At 39.6% G+C, this 16,216-nt stretch overlaps 6 protein-coding genes across 8 annotated transcripts; 3 read left to right on the top strand and 3 right to left on the bottom strand.

The window, feature by feature from the left end:
• The first annotated feature begins 52 nt into the window (after window positions 1-52).
• On the top strand, window positions 53-3,463 carry LOC110852972 (acyl-CoA Delta(11) desaturase). The gene is made up of 7 exons (XM_022101162.2): window positions 53-339; window positions 476-812; window positions 922-1,107; window positions 1,693-1,750; window positions 1,838-1,864; window positions 2,966-3,002; window positions 3,072-3,463. The coding sequence occupies exons 1-7, from the start codon at window positions 147-149 to the stop codon at window positions 3,371-3,373; spliced, it is 1,140 nt and encodes a 379-aa protein (XP_021956854.1). The 5' UTR covers window positions 53-146; the 3' UTR covers window positions 3,374-3,463.
• LOC110852973 lies at window positions 3,390-4,330 on the bottom strand. Its single transcript, XM_022101163.2, has 3 exons — window positions 3,974-4,330; window positions 3,657-3,912; window positions 3,390-3,587 (listed from the first exon to the last, which is right to left on the bottom strand). The coding sequence occupies exons 1-3, from the start codon at window positions 4,274-4,276 to the stop codon at window positions 3,502-3,504; spliced, it is 645 nt and encodes a 214-aa protein (XP_021956855.1). The 5' UTR covers window positions 4,277-4,330; the 3' UTR covers window positions 3,390-3,501.
• A 2,578-nt stretch (window positions 4,331-6,908) lies between these two features.
• LOC110853385 lies at window positions 6,909-7,464 on the top strand. Its single transcript, XM_022101645.2, has 3 exons — window positions 6,909-6,994; window positions 7,054-7,116; window positions 7,182-7,464. The coding sequence occupies exons 1-3, from the start codon at window positions 6,977-6,979 to the stop codon at window positions 7,437-7,439; spliced, it is 339 nt and encodes a 112-aa protein (XP_021957337.1). The 5' UTR covers window positions 6,909-6,976; the 3' UTR covers window positions 7,440-7,464.
• Window positions 7,465-7,554: 90 nt separating this feature from the next.
• On the bottom strand, window positions 7,555-8,512 carry LOC110853384 (endocuticle structural glycoprotein SgAbd-2). The gene is made up of 4 exons (XM_022101644.2): window positions 8,370-8,512; window positions 8,074-8,288; window positions 7,813-7,994; window positions 7,555-7,737 (listed from the first exon to the last, which is right to left on the bottom strand). Exons 1-4 carry the CDS (start codon window positions 8,376-8,378, stop codon window positions 7,676-7,678), a joined length of 468 nt encoding a protein of 155 aa, XP_021957336.1. The 5' UTR covers window positions 8,379-8,512; the 3' UTR covers window positions 7,555-7,675.
• Window positions 8,513-9,318: 806 nt separating this feature from the next.
• Window positions 9,319-14,771, top strand: LOC110852931. 3 transcript variants are annotated; one of them, XM_022101110.2, is made up of 13 exons: window positions 9,319-9,763; window positions 9,826-10,076; window positions 10,331-10,435; window positions 11,053-11,312; window positions 11,787-12,189; window positions 12,431-12,532; window positions 12,610-12,777; window positions 12,974-13,295; window positions 13,371-13,552; window positions 13,632-13,770; window positions 13,847-14,161; window positions 14,235-14,488; window positions 14,569-14,771. In XM_022101110.2, exons 1-13 carry the CDS (start codon window positions 9,430-9,432, stop codon window positions 14,671-14,673), a joined length of 2,940 nt encoding a protein of 979 aa, XP_021956802.1. In that variant the 5' UTR covers window positions 9,319-9,429; the 3' UTR covers window positions 14,674-14,771. The 3 variants fall into 3 exon arrangements, with proteins under 3 accessions (XP_021956802.1, XP_021956799.1, XP_021956801.1); XM_022101107.2 differs by having other exon boundaries at window positions 9,320-9,763; window positions 13,844-14,161; XM_022101109.2 differs by having other exon boundaries at window positions 9,321-9,763; window positions 11,056-11,312; window positions 13,844-14,161.
• LOC110852932 (selenoprotein F-like) lies at window positions 14,772-16,195 on the bottom strand. Its single transcript, XM_022101111.2, is given in 5 exon segments — window positions 14,772-15,224; window positions 15,296-15,423; window positions 15,498-15,637; window positions 15,713-15,831; window positions 15,984-16,195. Coding segments are annotated over 5 exon segments (567 nt in total). The 5' UTR covers window positions 16,038-16,195; the 3' UTR covers window positions 14,772-15,098.
• Between the last annotated feature and the right edge of the window lie 21 nt (window positions 16,196-16,216).

Below are 16,216 nucleotides of genomic sequence, written 5' to 3'. Positions count from 1 at the left end.
CATGGAAAATCGAGACTTGTTGTCATAAAACGGTTGAAGTTACAAAATTAGGGACACATTTCAAGTTCATGCATCGAACTGATTTCATTATCTGTTAAAATTTCTAGACTAATTTTGTGAATATTTCTATAAAATTTGCATATACGATGGGGTCTGACGCGGCTAAGAAAGAGAGCGATACGACTCCAGCCCCATACTACTCGTGCAACATGGACCGACCTTTCTTCCTCGATAAGAGAGTATCAACATGGTTCCATTTAGGCATGTCGCATACCTTTGGCATCGCTGGGTTCTACTTACTCGCCGTGGGGGCAATACCCAGAGCTGCGATTTGGCTCGGTAAGATTTAATTGAAATTATGTGCATAAATCAGGAAATAGAAAGTTCGCTTAAAACTGTCCAGAAAAATAAGTTGTCAACAATTTGTGAATTTTCGATAATAAATTGTAAAATTTTGAAAATTTCTAATTTTCAGTCCTCCTCCACGGTTACATTGGGGATTTTGGCATCACAATTGGTGCTCATCGCCTGTGGTCACATCACACGTTCAAGGCTCGACTTCCGCTACAAATCTTCCTTGCTTATTGCCAAACAGCGGCAGGACAGTTGTCCATCTTCCAATGGTGTCGAGATCATCGGCTTCATCACAAATATGCGGACACGTATGCGGACCCATATTCTACGAGACGCGGTCTATTTTTCTCCCACATGGGCTGGCTTCTCCGAAAGGAGCACCCCCTCTGCAAAGAAATGGAGAAGAATATACCACTCCATGACCTCAATGACGATTGGGTCATCTGGATTCAGTCCAAGTGAGTTTAGATTTATGTGTTTTATAAAGTTCAGAATTCTTTACAAGATTTCTGGCATGTTTTGGAGGAAAGATAAAATCTACATGAAAATTTGTGTCTGTTTTATAAGATTTTATTGGCCACTTTTCGCGATTTCGGGGTTCGTGGTGCCAATTTGGACATTCACGTATTTCTTTCCGGAACTGACGTGGTTTCAATTATTCGCGTTGAACTATGCACAATTATTGATTCCGATGCACTTGATTTTCTGCGTTAATTCGATCGCCCATCGGTATGGATTTCGACCATGGGATAAGTAAGTTTGGTAATTTATTAATCCTAAGTAGCGTCAGGTACTTCATGTGATCGTTTTGTCCATCCGTCCATCTCTTAGCAGGATATCTCCAGAACGGCTCAGTATAATTAATCGCCGTTTTCGACATTGTGCCTCTAATTTTTAGTTCTCGGACGAGTTCGATAATAGGGTAAATCGGACCATTCCCCCTCAGCGCGAGGGGGTGTGGTCCACAATTAAACTTAACCTTAATTGTCATATGGGGTGTCATTTTAAAGGAAATTTCATCCCGAATTCAACGCCGTAAATATTTTTGACCTCCGACGTACTCCTGACCGTGTAGACAAGGCTAAAGGTCAAAAATACTTAATTTTCATATGGGGTGTCATTTTAAAGGAAATTTTACCGCGAATTCAATGCCGACAATATTTTTGACCTCATGACCTTGAGGACAAGGTCAAAGGTCAATAAATATATAGTTGTCATATATGCTGTCATTTTAACGGAAATGCCGATAGTTCTGACGCTACTTTGTTATATTCGTTTTCAAGGGTTTATTATTTAACTAATGCCAATTTTTTGATAACCACAAATTTACTTACGTAGATATATCAACCCTGTCGACGTCCCAATCCTCTCCTACTTCATAATTGGCGAAGGATGGGTAAAATAAACACTCTAGCAATGAAATAATTCAAATTTAGCCAGTTTAATGACCTTATCATTCTGATAACCCTCCAATTTGACCTAGCATAACTATCACCATACTTTTCCTTGGGTAATTGACCTTAGACCTTAAGAAACAATTCTCACTAAACAATTTTTAAACAATTTTCACTTTATACCTTTAATCCTCTGAAATTCAAGGGAGGCTGTGTACTATCCTCGATGCCCTTTGGATATGCTATAGTGTTCCATGAATGAACAATAACCCTAAAGTGGTTTGATGCCATGGCCACATTTGCGCTCGCCACACCCACTCAAAGGTGCCCAAAAAACGCTTTCACTCCAGCTTTCACTCACTCAAAACCACGCCAAAAATCCAATTTTACTCGGATTTTGAAAATCCGTACACCATTATACTCCCAGATAGTTTATTTCTTATATCCCATATCAAACTCAACTTTTTGAAACCCTTCGTATTTTTAAAATTTAAAATTCTGAATGAGCATAGTTGTAGTAATCAACAACGCAAATTATGCATGCGTAATAATCATCAAAAAAGTTGAGTTTGATGTTGGATATAAGAAAGCAACTATCTGGGAGTATAATGGTGAAAGAAATTTCAAAATCCGAGCAAAATTAAATTTTTGGCGTGGATTTGAGTGAGTGAAAGCTGGAGTAAAAGTGATTTTTGGGCACATTTGGGTGGGTGTGGCGGCCGCAAATTTGGTCATGGCATCAAACCACTTCAGGGTTGTTGTTTATTCATGGGACACCATAAACTATCCAAAGGGCATCAAGATCCGGGACTTACAAAAAGTTAGTAGTACACGACATCCACTAAGGATAAGTGAATTTCAGGACCTTGCTTTTTACCAATTCTCACCCAACAATTCTCACTCAATTCTGACCATGTTTTATGATTACTGCATTTTGCAGTAGTTTTGTAGAATATGATCTGCATATGTACCTATAATTAATATGTACAACAAAAATTAATGTACATATGTACTTATTAATTATACATATGCAGATCATATTCTATAAAATTACTATAAAATACAATAACCATAAAACATTGTCAGAATTGAGTGAGAATTGTTGGGTGAGATAGGTATAGAGCTCAAATTGTTGAGAGAAAATTGCAGAGTGAGAATTGGTATAAGCTAAAATTGTTGAGAGAAATTTTTTAATTTACACCGATTTCTTTCCGTAGGATTACAAAAGTCATGAGGCTGGTCTTCCCGGTTTTGGTAGGTCGACACTTTGAATTTTTATCATGATTTATAATGCTAAAGTGATTTTATGAATCATTTTTAAAGGAATCAATTGGGGACGACTTATCATCGAATTCTTTGCCTGGACTGGACAAGCCTATGACCTGAAAACCGTCCCAATGGAGCTCGCCTTAAAGAGAATGAATAGAACGGGTTATCCCAAGTTAGAGGATAACCACTTTCACTCCGCCCCTAAAAAAATTCCCCTCAAGAACGAGAAGGGTGAAGAGATTGAAGAGGATGACGACCACAAAGAGACGCCAGTTTGGGGCTGGGGTGACGAGACGATGCACAAAGAGGATCTTGACATCACAGAGACTAGTTATGTCAGATCGTCATCGGGTTAATTAAGCATATCGATAATGAAAGCTGTAATATATGTATTTATTCAAGTGCTGTGATATTTAGGGAATAAATTGTTTCATATTTAAATCTGATTTTATGCAACATTGCGCTTTTCTGCAAGATGACATATTTACAGAGAAATTGAAAGATCTGCACACATCCTAAAATTCTGCTGAAGTCCGCATCCGTAATCGTTCGTACCATCGTCACATTCACCTATTTAAGAAAGAATTATTAAATTGGTTAAATTTTACGCAATTTATTGTTATAAGAATGACTCATTACCCATCATTCCCGATCTGTAGTTGACTCTTAGCACACAATTTCTACAAGACACTCCTGGAGGAAGCCTCATGGTCCCGTTGACCCAAAACGGTCTGCTGTCCACGACCGGAAACTCGAAAAATGTCCCCTCCGCAGTCGTAATTGGGAGATATGGCTTTCCCACGAAACAATCGTTCGACTCGGGCAGTTCATCGCAAAGTTGGAAGTGAAATGATCCATTGTGCGGAATGGTGACTTCGGCAATCATTTGGATTTCCTGATTTTCATGAAGAAAATTGAGTAAAATGCAACTAATTTAAATCCTGTTTTTAACGGACCTGGCCTGCTCTAAATCTGCCCGCAATGATGCCATTTCCATAAGTCCCTCCATGTTCATTTGGCCGTGGAACCGGATCCGCGAAGGGGTCGCCACAAACGCCACAATTGACGGGAACTGGGGGCTGCAAGATGCGTCCGCAGTAAACGCCATCGTCTCCCGTGTTCATGGGCGGGTTAAACTCGGCGAAACGAGGATCACGCCACAGTGTGGATCGACCTGGTGGCTCCCACAAGCGGATGTGACCACTCGAAAGGGAGCAAATTATGCCCAGGATGAAAATTAGCGAAAGTTTGTACTGCATTTTTTATGTATTTAAAGTCTTGTCCACTCCAGTTTAATGAGTCAATGAGAGATTTTTAGGTCCCCTTTATATAAGCAGAAAGTGGAATAAGCAAATATTTATGTCAAGTTTTAATTTGACAACATGTCCAGTTACTCATGCTTATCATGACTCGTACTTATCCAGTTACTCATGTTTGTAATTATTTGATTAGATTACAATGTCACATATTTTTGTACAGTAAACAGGTGCATGTTCACTTGATGAAGTGTTTAATTGTTATGTAATCTTATGCAATATTACGTATACCAATATTACATATTTAGTATGCATAGTTTGTTAATTTAATTACTGGTAAAAAGTCTACATTTTTCACTTTTCAAGTTGATCTGCATAATGTATCAGTGATGTCAATGCAAATAAAAATACTAAACTTTTCTCACTTGTTATCAATGATGTATTGAATATTGAATTACATACTCGAGTTCAATTAATGCATCATAGTTAAATTCAGAAAGAATTTTGCGAGAAAAAAAAACAATGATCAATCACTCAATAAATTTCCAATTTGGTTTGGATGGACAACATTATAATCTAATTAATGGATGCATAATAGATTAGAGGGGAAAGCCAAGTCGCATGATGAATTACGTATTAATCATAATTAAAACGTTTCCGAGATGTTGCAAATTTGTAAAAATTTATTTTATAAATTTTCAAAATTTCAAAATACAAATATTTTTGGAAAACACTGTCCACTAAATATATTTTATAATGCCGAATAATAAATTAAATAATAACAAATTTGGCATTAAATTTGGCATTAAAGTCTGACATTTGTTTCAAGTTAAGTATGTACAGTCAAGAGCAAAACTTTACGACATATGGAAGAGACTTTTGGGACATGTTATTCAAATGGGGAATTAAAGGCCGTAAAGTTTTGCACCGCGTACCTTTCCGAATAATTTTTTTAACGCTGTGATATAATTTTTATTGAATAAAGCGTGCAAAAGTAGGGGGTGACGTGGTAAATTATTTTTGTCGCGGAATTTTGTTCAAGGAACTACAAGGAATTGAAAGAATTAATTTTGGAAGAGACTTTTGGGACAGCCATAAGCACAATGTGTTGTCCCAAAAGTCTCTTCCAAAATTAATTCTTTCAATTCCTTGTAGTTCCTTGAAAAAAATTCGGCGACAAAAATAATTTACCACGTCACCCCCTACTTTTGCACGCTTTATTCAATAAAAATTATATCACAGCGTTAAAAAAATTATTCGGAAAGGTACGCGGTGCAAAACTTTACGGCCTTTAATTCCCCATTTGAATAACATGTCCCAAAAGTCTCTTCCATATGTCGTAAAGTTTTGCTCTTGACTGTACAAAAAAACGGTGGTATAATTCCATAAAAATAAATAAATGATCTAATGATACGAAAGATTTGAAAATTAATTGGGCTAAGGTCTCGTCTCAACCGGTGATTATCAATTCAGGCAATTAGTTAAATACATGCAAATAAATAATTGCGCAACCAATCCAACAACATAACCTCTAATCTAGAACAAAAAATCGTTCAACTAGTCATCAAACCACGACTGAACGAATTCTCATCTCATGAACCTATTTCACTAAAGAAAATGGACAACAATGAAAACAAAGATGACTTTTGTTTCATTGTTTTTGAAAGCGTGTGAGTTGGGATAATCTAAAAAAAAAGACAGCAACGAAGCCTTCTAATGATTCACTTGTGGTATTTTCCTACCTTTTTAGCACATTGTCCCCATTATTTGTCCAGATCAGGACAGGGTCACATGCTTTTTCACCTATAAAATCACCATGCGAAAAGTTTTATCTGTACAGTAGTCATTTAGTTGTAGACGGGAAACAGCTACACAGTTAATTTTAGGAAACCAATATTAGCCAAAGTTTCTGGAAACATTTTATGCTTTTACATATAATAGGAGTTTGATACCAAGAATCGTATAGGGAAATGGGGAAACTGGTAACATATTTTTTTGTAAATTATTTTTTGATGGACCCATTTTTAAAGCCGTTCTTTCGCAGTTGTTGGTGACCCTGTTGGGTTGCGTGGTCATGTTTGAGATGGTCTCATGTGGAGGAAGATTTCGTCGCGGAAACCGTGGCGGAGGGGGTGGTGGTGGTTCGTCCGGAGGTTACTCTGGGGGTGGTGGGGGTGGTTCCTCTGGTGGGTATGGGGGCGGAGGAGGAGGTCTGTTAGACCGAATATTATGTAGCTACATGAGGTGTCTAGATTTTGAAAAATATTATTTTTTGTGTAGGTGGTGGTGGTGGTGGTGGTTACTCAGGGGGTGGAGGATCCAGCGGCGGTGGGGGAGGCTATGGTAATTAGATTTTTAAAATTAATTCTAATTATTAATTAATTTATTTAATTAATTAATTTGTAAGTAACTAATTATTTAAAATGGGAACAATTTTTGTAGGCGGTGGTGGAAGTGGTGGTGGAGGATCAGGAGGTTACTCAGGGGGTGGAGGAAGTAGTGGGGGTGGTGGAGGTGGTTACAGCGGAGGTGGTGGGGGTGGTTCGAAGGGAGGTGGTGGATCTGGTGGTGGTGGATACAGTGGAGGAGGAGGTGGTGGAGGTTCCAAGGGGGGTGGTGGCTCCGGTGGTGGTGGTGGATACAGCGGAGGGGGTGGGGGTGGTTCAAGGGGCGGCGGTGGTGGAGGAGGTGGCGGAGGGTCATATGGCGCCCCACCTTCAAGTAAGTTTTCTCTGCTAAACTTTTTTTGCAAATATCTACTAATTGTATGAAATACTTAGGTGGTTACGGAGGAAGCAGTGGGGGTGGAGGAGGTGGTTCCAGCGGTGGTGGGGGAAGCTATGGTAAAAATCAGAATGTGAAATATTTTACCCAAGCAAGTAACTAATATTTTTGTTGTGAAATGCAGGCGGTAGCGGTGGTGGTGGAGGTGGAGGGTCAGGAGGTTACTCAGGGGGAGGAGGCAGCGGCGGTGGGGGCAGCGGAGGTGGTGGAGGGGGGTATGGAGCCCCCTCGCCAAGCACTCAATATGGTGCTGGCACTGGTGGCGGCGGCTATGGCTTGGCCGGTTGAGGACAAATCGTCGTATAATATTTTTTGTATTTCTTCCTTGCAAAAACCAATGTATTTATTTATGGAAACTTTTAGATTTATAGTTCTGCCATAATAAAACAAATTACCAGACTAATTAATTATTTGGAGCTCGACAGTTCATAATGCGGTGGTACACATGAAAAATGTATGATGCATTCAAACATGGAGATTGCATAGTTTTGCGATAATTGTAACAAATTGGGATTTATTTATTTCTCATTATTGTGTCCAGCACAAGAGTAAAAATTCTAACAAGTAGAAAAGTTGCCGTATCACATATCATTATTGCATATTTTCCAAAGACATCACTTAGACGATTGGGAGTGGGGGTGGAGTTGGGAGATGGGTGCCAACTGCGTGGTATCCGTTCTCTGCAAATTATCATAACAAATTAAAACTTATCCCAAACTAAGCAATCATACCCAAAAAAATCAAAAGACAATTACCATCAGCAGTCCATGACATTTTGACTGGAACTCCATCGGCTCCGGTGTAGCTGTAGCTTCCAGACTTTGCCAAGGAAGAGTCAGACTTGATCATCTCACCATTTTCACCCTCGTAAAAGGATCCACGGCCTGGGACGACGCGGGTAGATTCAGAGAGTTCGATACCGTTTCCGGTGGCGTAGCTTAATACAAATCATAACCATATTTTAAACTTCATGAATCTACCAGAAATCAATTACACCGTCGATAAATAATAAGTACCTGGTCGAGTCGGACACGGCTCCCACGATTTCTTGGTTGTAACGGGTGATGGGGATGAAGTTCCTGGTGAGTGGGACGTGATGGACGACGGGGGCGAAGACGTGGACCGGCCGGAATTCGGATAAGTCGGAAGAGGAATCAATCCGGATAAGGGTGGGATAAGCCAAACGGAGGCTTCCAGCAGATGCGACTGCGAAGAGAGCGGCGAGGATGAACTAGAATTGTTTAAAAAAAATTTTTGAAAATTTGGCTTTGTGACAAATTATTTTTGTAGATTTCAGAAATGGGAGCCTTACGGTTCTCATGATTGTATTGGTTTTTGTGTGGATTCGGATAATTCGAGAGAAGGGATGAGAAGAGACTGATGCATTTTCTGAAATTCGGGAGCCCTTTTATACGAAAAAGTTTGTAGTCTTTCTTCCTTAGGGAACAACATGTTATCGTCGCGAATCACGTAGGAGATTCATGACGGCGTGGTTCAAGGTAAGTCAGGGACTTTCGAGAGAAAAGGGTTCATCCTGGAGGTCGTAATCTTGTTGTTTTTGAGAATGCACATATTTATATTGCCCAAAATAAGTAATAACTTGGAGAAGAGAGTTAGAGGTGAGAACTTGGCAGCTACATAAATAAATCTGGAGACAAGGCTTTCAATTCTCATCCTCCGTCAAGTACTCAAGTGCAATGTCAATGTCAATCAAAAGAGAAAAGGGTATACGTGGGCAATGCATCATCATTCATCACCAGTACCCCTTTACAGCGACAGAAGTTGACCTTCGTGACCAGACTGTACTCAAGGCTGATATCACCAACTTACAACAACAGACTAAATTACTTCTTAGTCTTATCTATTATTACTTAGAATTATTTATGAATCAGCTATTATCGCATAAAAATAATTAAAACTTCATCCTCGTAAGTTAGACTTATTTCTGAAAATTAAAATTATGAAATGAATCACGAGGCAGTCTGAGACATGAGATTTGTGTGTACGAAAAATACAAGGACATAATATAAACAAATTACTTGTGCGAGCAGAGTGAGTCCTGGGTATAAATCCAGTTTGATAAACATGGACTCAATGATAAGTTCTTATCATCTTGCATGCCAAAACATGAGACGGCCTTTATTCAAGGACGATATGAGATGAGACGACAAAGAAACACGAAACAGGGCAACGTGAGCCCAGTTTATTCATATTTTATCCCAGCAGAGTCGCCCTCTTCCCACAATCGCCCGGTGTGAATGACATTCTTCATAAGCATTTCCTCTCTTCCTTTCTTTCTACTTCCACTACTGGACAATATTTTTATCAAATTAAATTTCAAGTGTTTTTAAATAGTAAAACTGTAACAAATAATGTCCCGTCGACCTTTTGACGCCTCCTTCAGTCGTCGTCCTGGTGGAAATTCAGTAGGTGGAGGAGCCGGGTTGATGGGAGATTATCATGCACGAGGCGGTGGGGGTGGTTATCATCACGGCGGTGAGGACGAAGTCGATTTTGGCGTTTCACGTGGATCTTCTGGTGGTCGTGGACCTTCCTTGTCGTCACAGTTTGACCGTGTTCCAAGGGACGGGGCGAGGGCGAAGTTACAATCGAGATTTGACGATGGGGGGGATGATGGGGGTGGTGATGCAGGCGGCAATGGAGGAGGATGGCGATATCGGACACCAAGTCCTCAAAGATTTCGGGGTGAGTGAAACATTAATTTTGAGTTTGGACAACGATTTTTAATTCTGAATTTAATTTTGAAGGCGAACAAGACCGTGGAGGGGACCGTGCTGGGGGACGAGGACCGTCATGGTCGACGCGAGGTAGCATTGATTACATGGATGGTGGCAGAGATTATGGCGGAAGTAGTGGTGGTGGTGGTTCGATTTTCGACACGATGGGATCAGGTTTTCAACAAAAGCAACAAATTCCACAACTCTTTCAACAGCAACAGCAACCCACTGGAATTTTGAGGAACAGTAATGATGGAGTTGTTTTACTGCAACCTGCCGGGGTAAGTGCGTTCTTAATAAATATTTATAATGAATTAATTCAGAGGCCTTTATCTGGATGGTATTCAAAGGACTTGATCCCTTGAGTACTTTCTTAAAGGCCGAGAACAAATAAAATGCCACGTTCTTATTGGATTGTCTGCAAAAATGGGATAAATCCTCCATGTGTGGCGTACAAATTTAGTTAATAACTAATTTTGTTACTTTTATGTCTGTACAGTAGCTATTAATTATATTGTTTATTGGTCACACGCAGGGTCTCATGGGCTTGAATACTGCAGGAGCTAATCCATTTGGCGGACTTGGCGTCCTAGGCACAGGTCCCGTTATGTTGGGAAATCTTCCAATGGCGTTTGGTCAGGTAGAGTCAAAAAATTCTTTCAGTGTTGCTTATTATTTATTTATCGCGTCGAAGCAATCCGCTCTTACAGTTTTAAAGAATTAATAACAAAATTATGACAAGATTCATACGTAACGCTGCGTTATTATCCGAGAAGAAATTGTATTCTTCCCATCATCGCTTCATTTCGGTAGAACAAATCGTCCTGTTGATCTTCAACAATGTAGTTGTTCTCGAATCAAGACCAAGATGAGTTTATGTGCGCTGCTGAGATTTGACCAATTTGACCTCCACTGCATTGAGCCGAAATTCCAATCTATGTATGGTTGCGTTTTGCGCTATGTGATGACATTACGTTTTGCGTTATGGGATTCCGAAGAATCTTCTGATGTCGAAATTTCAGACCCGACTGCGTTCATAAAACTAATTCTTCAAAGCTTTTAAAAAATTAATTCCGATAATTAAGTTAATTCCCTATACATTTAGATAGTCGTGTACTATCCGTGGCGATAGACAAACTTCTTATCCGACATTATTCCGCTTCTTAAACTAAACTTGAAAAATCCAAAATTATGTCGTGGGTGGAAAAATTGAATTGTTCTCAATGTCCTCCCTCCAAAGTCTAACTTTCCTTCCAGCAGCACCAGCTCCTCCAACAGCAGCAACAGTTATCCAACCCCTTTGGCGCTGGTATTGGCGGAGGAGGCTCTTCCATTTACGGGGCACAAACTCAACAGCGCTTCGATCACTCTCGAAACTTGATCACGGCTTCTTCTAACGATGGGGGTCGACTTCGACGTGACTTTAATCGTAACGGTGGAGTTGGAAGGAGATCCGATGACCGGAATAACCGAAGTGATTCCGCATCTTCACGAAATAATGATCCACAGAGAAAAAGGTAGCGATGATGATATGCAATTTGATAAGAAATACCAAACCAATTTATAATAGTTTCTTCACGGTGATCATCTTGGTTATTTTGAGGAGGAGTGAAAGCGTTCTTCATGAAATAATGTGCATGATATCTGTGTATGTATTTCCTAAACATTAAATTATTTTTCTTCTGAAGCTCTTCAACTCATTAATCTGTATATTTTTACAATCCTTGCGTGATGAAAACCAATCTTCAGTTTCATTATTATTATACTCTTTGATTTTGCGAATACTTGGCAATTTATTAGTCATTTACCTTTCTCACTATCAACATCAACAACTATTTATCATTTCCTATTCATTGTTCCTCTATGACCCTCTACATGCATATGACCTCGGTTCAGGTCGAGGGTCAAAAATTTTACATACTTCTAGTTGCTGTATAATTTATACGTATAAATAATTGATAATTAACTAATTAGTAACATAATGCAATTAGGAATCTTGTCCTGCGTGATCCCCATCCTGATGAAGCAGGATCCAATAAACGTCCCCGTATCTCGATGGGAAATAACAATAACAACAAGAAACCTGGCCAAGTGAAACGTGTCGACATTGGAAAAAAGCCAGCCAACGTTGGATCATCCCACCGACCTGTTAAAAAAGAGAGCAACAAAGAAGAAGAAGCCGAGATCATAGTAAAGGTGGAAATAGAGGAAGAGGAAGACGTCGTAGGTGAGGATGGCGTCATCACCAAGGTCAAGGTGAAAAAAATTGTCGAAAAGAAGGTCGTCAAAGATAAGACTGAAGAAAAGGAAAAGAAAACGGAAACAGAATACGATTCCATCCCGGGATGCGTCCTGGTCTGTAAAGTTTGCCAGAAAGTGATGCATGACGGACAGGTATAGAATAAAACATATTTACAAGTTTTGCACAATTTGATACTTTATACTGCCATGATTTTTAGAGTTGTTTTCGGACAATTTCTATAAACTACTACAACATTTGAATAATATGTTTATACATATTATTTTGAAATTAACAGAAGCGAGCTGAGCCTTTATAATTAAATTAAATTGATACAGATGTACTTGCCAATATTGATAAAGTGGGTAATAATTAATCATAAAAATATTTTTCCAGTCGTTCGAATCCCACCTGAGTGGAAGGGCACACCAACTTTTAATGAAAATGTTAGAGGAACGATTCATGAAGAGGGTCGAACTTTTGATGAATGAGAGCAAAGTGAGAGGAATATAATTGTTACTCAACTCAATAGACTACGTAAGCTGATAACTAACTAGAGCTTATTTAATGTGTAGTGTGCCGAAGACGAAATTGGTATCGAAATGGATCGCCAACGTCGCGCCGGAGCGGGCAAAGGTGCCGGTGGTGGAAGGGTGGAGAAGCATTCTGGAAATTATTGCAAAATGTGCGACTGTAATTATTCCCAGAATTGGGGGCAACATAAAGTCAGTTTGGGACATAGGGTAAGATTTTCTAACTACATTTTGATAATTTTTTCTACTACTTTTTGTGCAATGATGCCTTCTTAGGACACCTTTGAAATATCAAATGAAATAAACTTTTGATGAAGTGTCTGAGTAAATGCGATATCCGCACGTTTTTACTTTACACAAATTTGATATTGTGTGTCTAAAGTCGTCATATGTTTTTTTGTTTCAGGTTTTGAAAGAATTTCTTCACCCAACCTGCCAATTTTGTAAGGCACACTTTATGCACAGGAAAGACTGGGTGACCCATCTCGTCAGCCCTGCCCACTTTAAAAAGATTCAAGAGCTCAAAGCTGAGCAGGGGTCGACTCCCTCCCTCGAAGCGGCCGAGTCTCACTTCCAAGATGAACTATTCTCAATCCACATTGAACTAAATATGGAGGAAAGGGTGACGAATGCGATTACAATCCAATCTCGGGACGGAAAAGAACCCCTTACCGAGGAGATGAAGGAGATCTTGAAAAACGATCGGGGAGAGATTGTGTTGCCGGACGGTACACATATATTTCTTTATATTGGACTTAATATTGGTGGGGAATCTCGTCAATTAATTAATTAACTCCTTGCAGGCGAGATACCATTGCCTAAAGAGTACAGCAACGAACTGATGGTAGGCGCCGATGCAGTCGTGGCCGTGAACGGGAACCGATGTCGAGTTTGTCGCGTTTATATCCCGGAAGATAAAAGTGTGGATTCTCACTGCAGTTCGAGGGAGCATTTCAACCAATACGTTTCCTTCTTGAAGAGAGTGGTGAGCACAATAAAAAAATATTAGAGTAACAATTTTATAATTTGCAGAGACTATATACAATTGATTATACTAATTTTAGAATCGACACCGCGAGCACCGAGAGAGAGAAAAGAAGGAAGCAGAAGAAAAGGCTAAGAAGGATGAGGAACGGAAAATAGAGAGAGAAAAGCGAAAGGCCGAAGAGAAAGCCAAGCAGGAGGCGCTTCAGAAAGAGAAAGGTACCTAAAGTGGAACCATGAAAAAAAAAATGTTGACTTAATTCTTAAAAAATCATGCTGGCATTCATTTTAGCAGAAGGAGTCGTAGCTAATGGAGAAACTACCAAGACGGAAGATGGAATTGAGTCTGACAAGATCATGGAAGTTGATGATGCAGCTGCGGGAGTGAAAAAAGAAAGCGATGAGAACGCCAAGCTTCCCGCCGAGGACGGTGACGTTGTTACTGACCAAAAAGGCGAGGAGGAGCAAGCCGAGGTCGATCATGGTGAAGAAGATAATTTGCATGCTGAGGATGCAGAAGATGATGAGGACGATGTGGAAGAGGTAGTTGAAGGAGAAGACGCATTTTTAGGGACTGGTGACGACGGAACGACAGAAGTAGATTACGAAGGTGAGAAATTAATCAGTTATTTATAACCTGATGTCATTGAAAGTAATACTAATATCATACACAAATAATTTAGGTGGCGAGGAATTTGATACGAGTGGCGAATTCCCCACTATTGTTGGAGTTACAGGGGGCGTTGAAGTCCCTATGGATCAACACGACGTCGAAGATGTTCCAGATGATGACGACGTCGTGATTGAGGGAGAAGAATCCAGCGACTCTGTTCAGGAGATCGAACCGGTCATTGTCGTCCCCACGAGTAAAACCCCAGCCATAGGAGCCCGACGCGGTAGACGAGGAGCAGTTCGTGGTACTCCTGCGACAACGCCGGTGGGTACAAATCATTACATTACTAACTAGTGATCAAATGATTTCATCTAATTTATTGTTTCATTCTTTCTGTTTGGTAGGCGCTGAAAAATGTTCTTCCCAAGGTGGACACGAATATGCGTGGAAGATCACGCCCAACTGCAACTCGAGGTGTCCCGAGGACACCAGTTCGAAGAGGCCGTTAAAACCACTTAATTTTTACACACATGTACTTTTTTGTTAGATTTTTAGCTGATCTTTAAATAAAACTCGGAATGGTAATAAATGGAATAGTTTACAAGAATTTTGCATTTCAAAATATTACATTTATTAAACAGAATACAAGTCACACTAAACAAACTCTTCCGCTAAACAGAAGGGTCACTCCCATGCACCACTACTAAATATGTCAGATCTCCAAATTTCCAACTTATTGTTATAAAAAAATCCAACACCACCCGATAGATTGGAACTATTTTAGGGTGACGCCTTCATAAAAGCTGGCTTGGAATTCTGCTTCTTCAGCGGATGATAAAGTGGCCCCATGTTATAGGAAAATTTTGTCTCGTGCAAAATAAATTTGTTAATATAACTAAACTATAATTGTCAATATAAGTCTGAATGAATTTAGTTAAAGTTCATTCTTTGTAATGTTATTTTCATCGTCATCGTCATCATCATCCGTGATATCGTTCGGATCTCGGGCTGGAGGTTCGAGATATGTTTGTAGAAACTCAACAATCGTGTCAGTGTCCCACTAGGAAAAGTAATCAGGATTTAATTTTATTAATGATTAATTTCACTCATTATAAAGCTGATAATTCCTACTTTGGTGATGGATAACGTTTCGGCGACGGAATCGTCGCCCTCGAGGAGTTTAATTTGGGGCATTTGTCCTCCCATGTATTTCACCTCGAGATTTGGAAACTTCCCCGGTCGGTCGCTTTTCACGAAAGCTGGAAATATTTTTTTTATGTAAAATCTCGACGACGAACATTGTAGGCCAAACCACCAGCAATATATACGTTACCTTGGACCTGTGGGAAGCTTGCCAATTTTCATCCACACACTTCAAGACGCGCTTTTGGATAGCGCTTGACAGTTTTTGCACTCCCTTCGTCCTTCGTGGAGTCTGAAGTTTCTTGGACGCAACAAGATTCGCAGTGTTTCCTGAAGAGAGAAATGATAAGCGAATAAGCGATGCTAACAAGAGATTATCAACTAGAGAGTCTGTGCATAAATTACTTGAGGATATCCAAATCATATTGAGGCAATAAGGCGCAGGATGAGCAAAGCAGGTTGTTCTTGACGAAACCGAGTCCTTTACATTCCTCTACAGAGAGTTCGGAGCGGACATAGTTGACCTGTAGATCAATATGATAAATATTTTATTGTCGATAAAGGGTTTATTGTTCAGCAAAATTTTTTATATTATTAAAAATAATCCTAAGTAAGTTGGTTCTTTATCATTTAGTAATAGTTTAAACAAGATCTGCAAACTTCAAGTACAATGTACCATGAGGTAGATGATGGATAAGGAGAGAAAGGCGGAAGTTGATAACCCCTCCATTCTTCCAAGGTAAGATAAGCACGAAGCTTATCAACAAGGCGTATTTTGAAGTTATCACTAGACAAAAATATGTTTCAACTTTTATTTGTACTTATAAAACTTTTCTTTACGCAACAGGAATTACTGCCGGGGAACATACGTGGCAGAAATGAGGCAGTTTGGTACGGAAAAGTGAGACA

Source organism: Folsomia candida, unplaced genomic scaffold, assembly GCF_002217175.1.
Source record: "Folsomia candida strain VU population unplaced genomic scaffold, ASM221717v1 Fcan01_Sc008, whole genome shotgun sequence".
Classification (NCBI taxonomy): Eukaryota; Metazoa; Arthropoda; class Collembola; order Entomobryomorpha; family Isotomidae; genus Folsomia; species Folsomia candida.
This window is presented reverse-complemented; position numbering and strand designations above follow the sequence as displayed.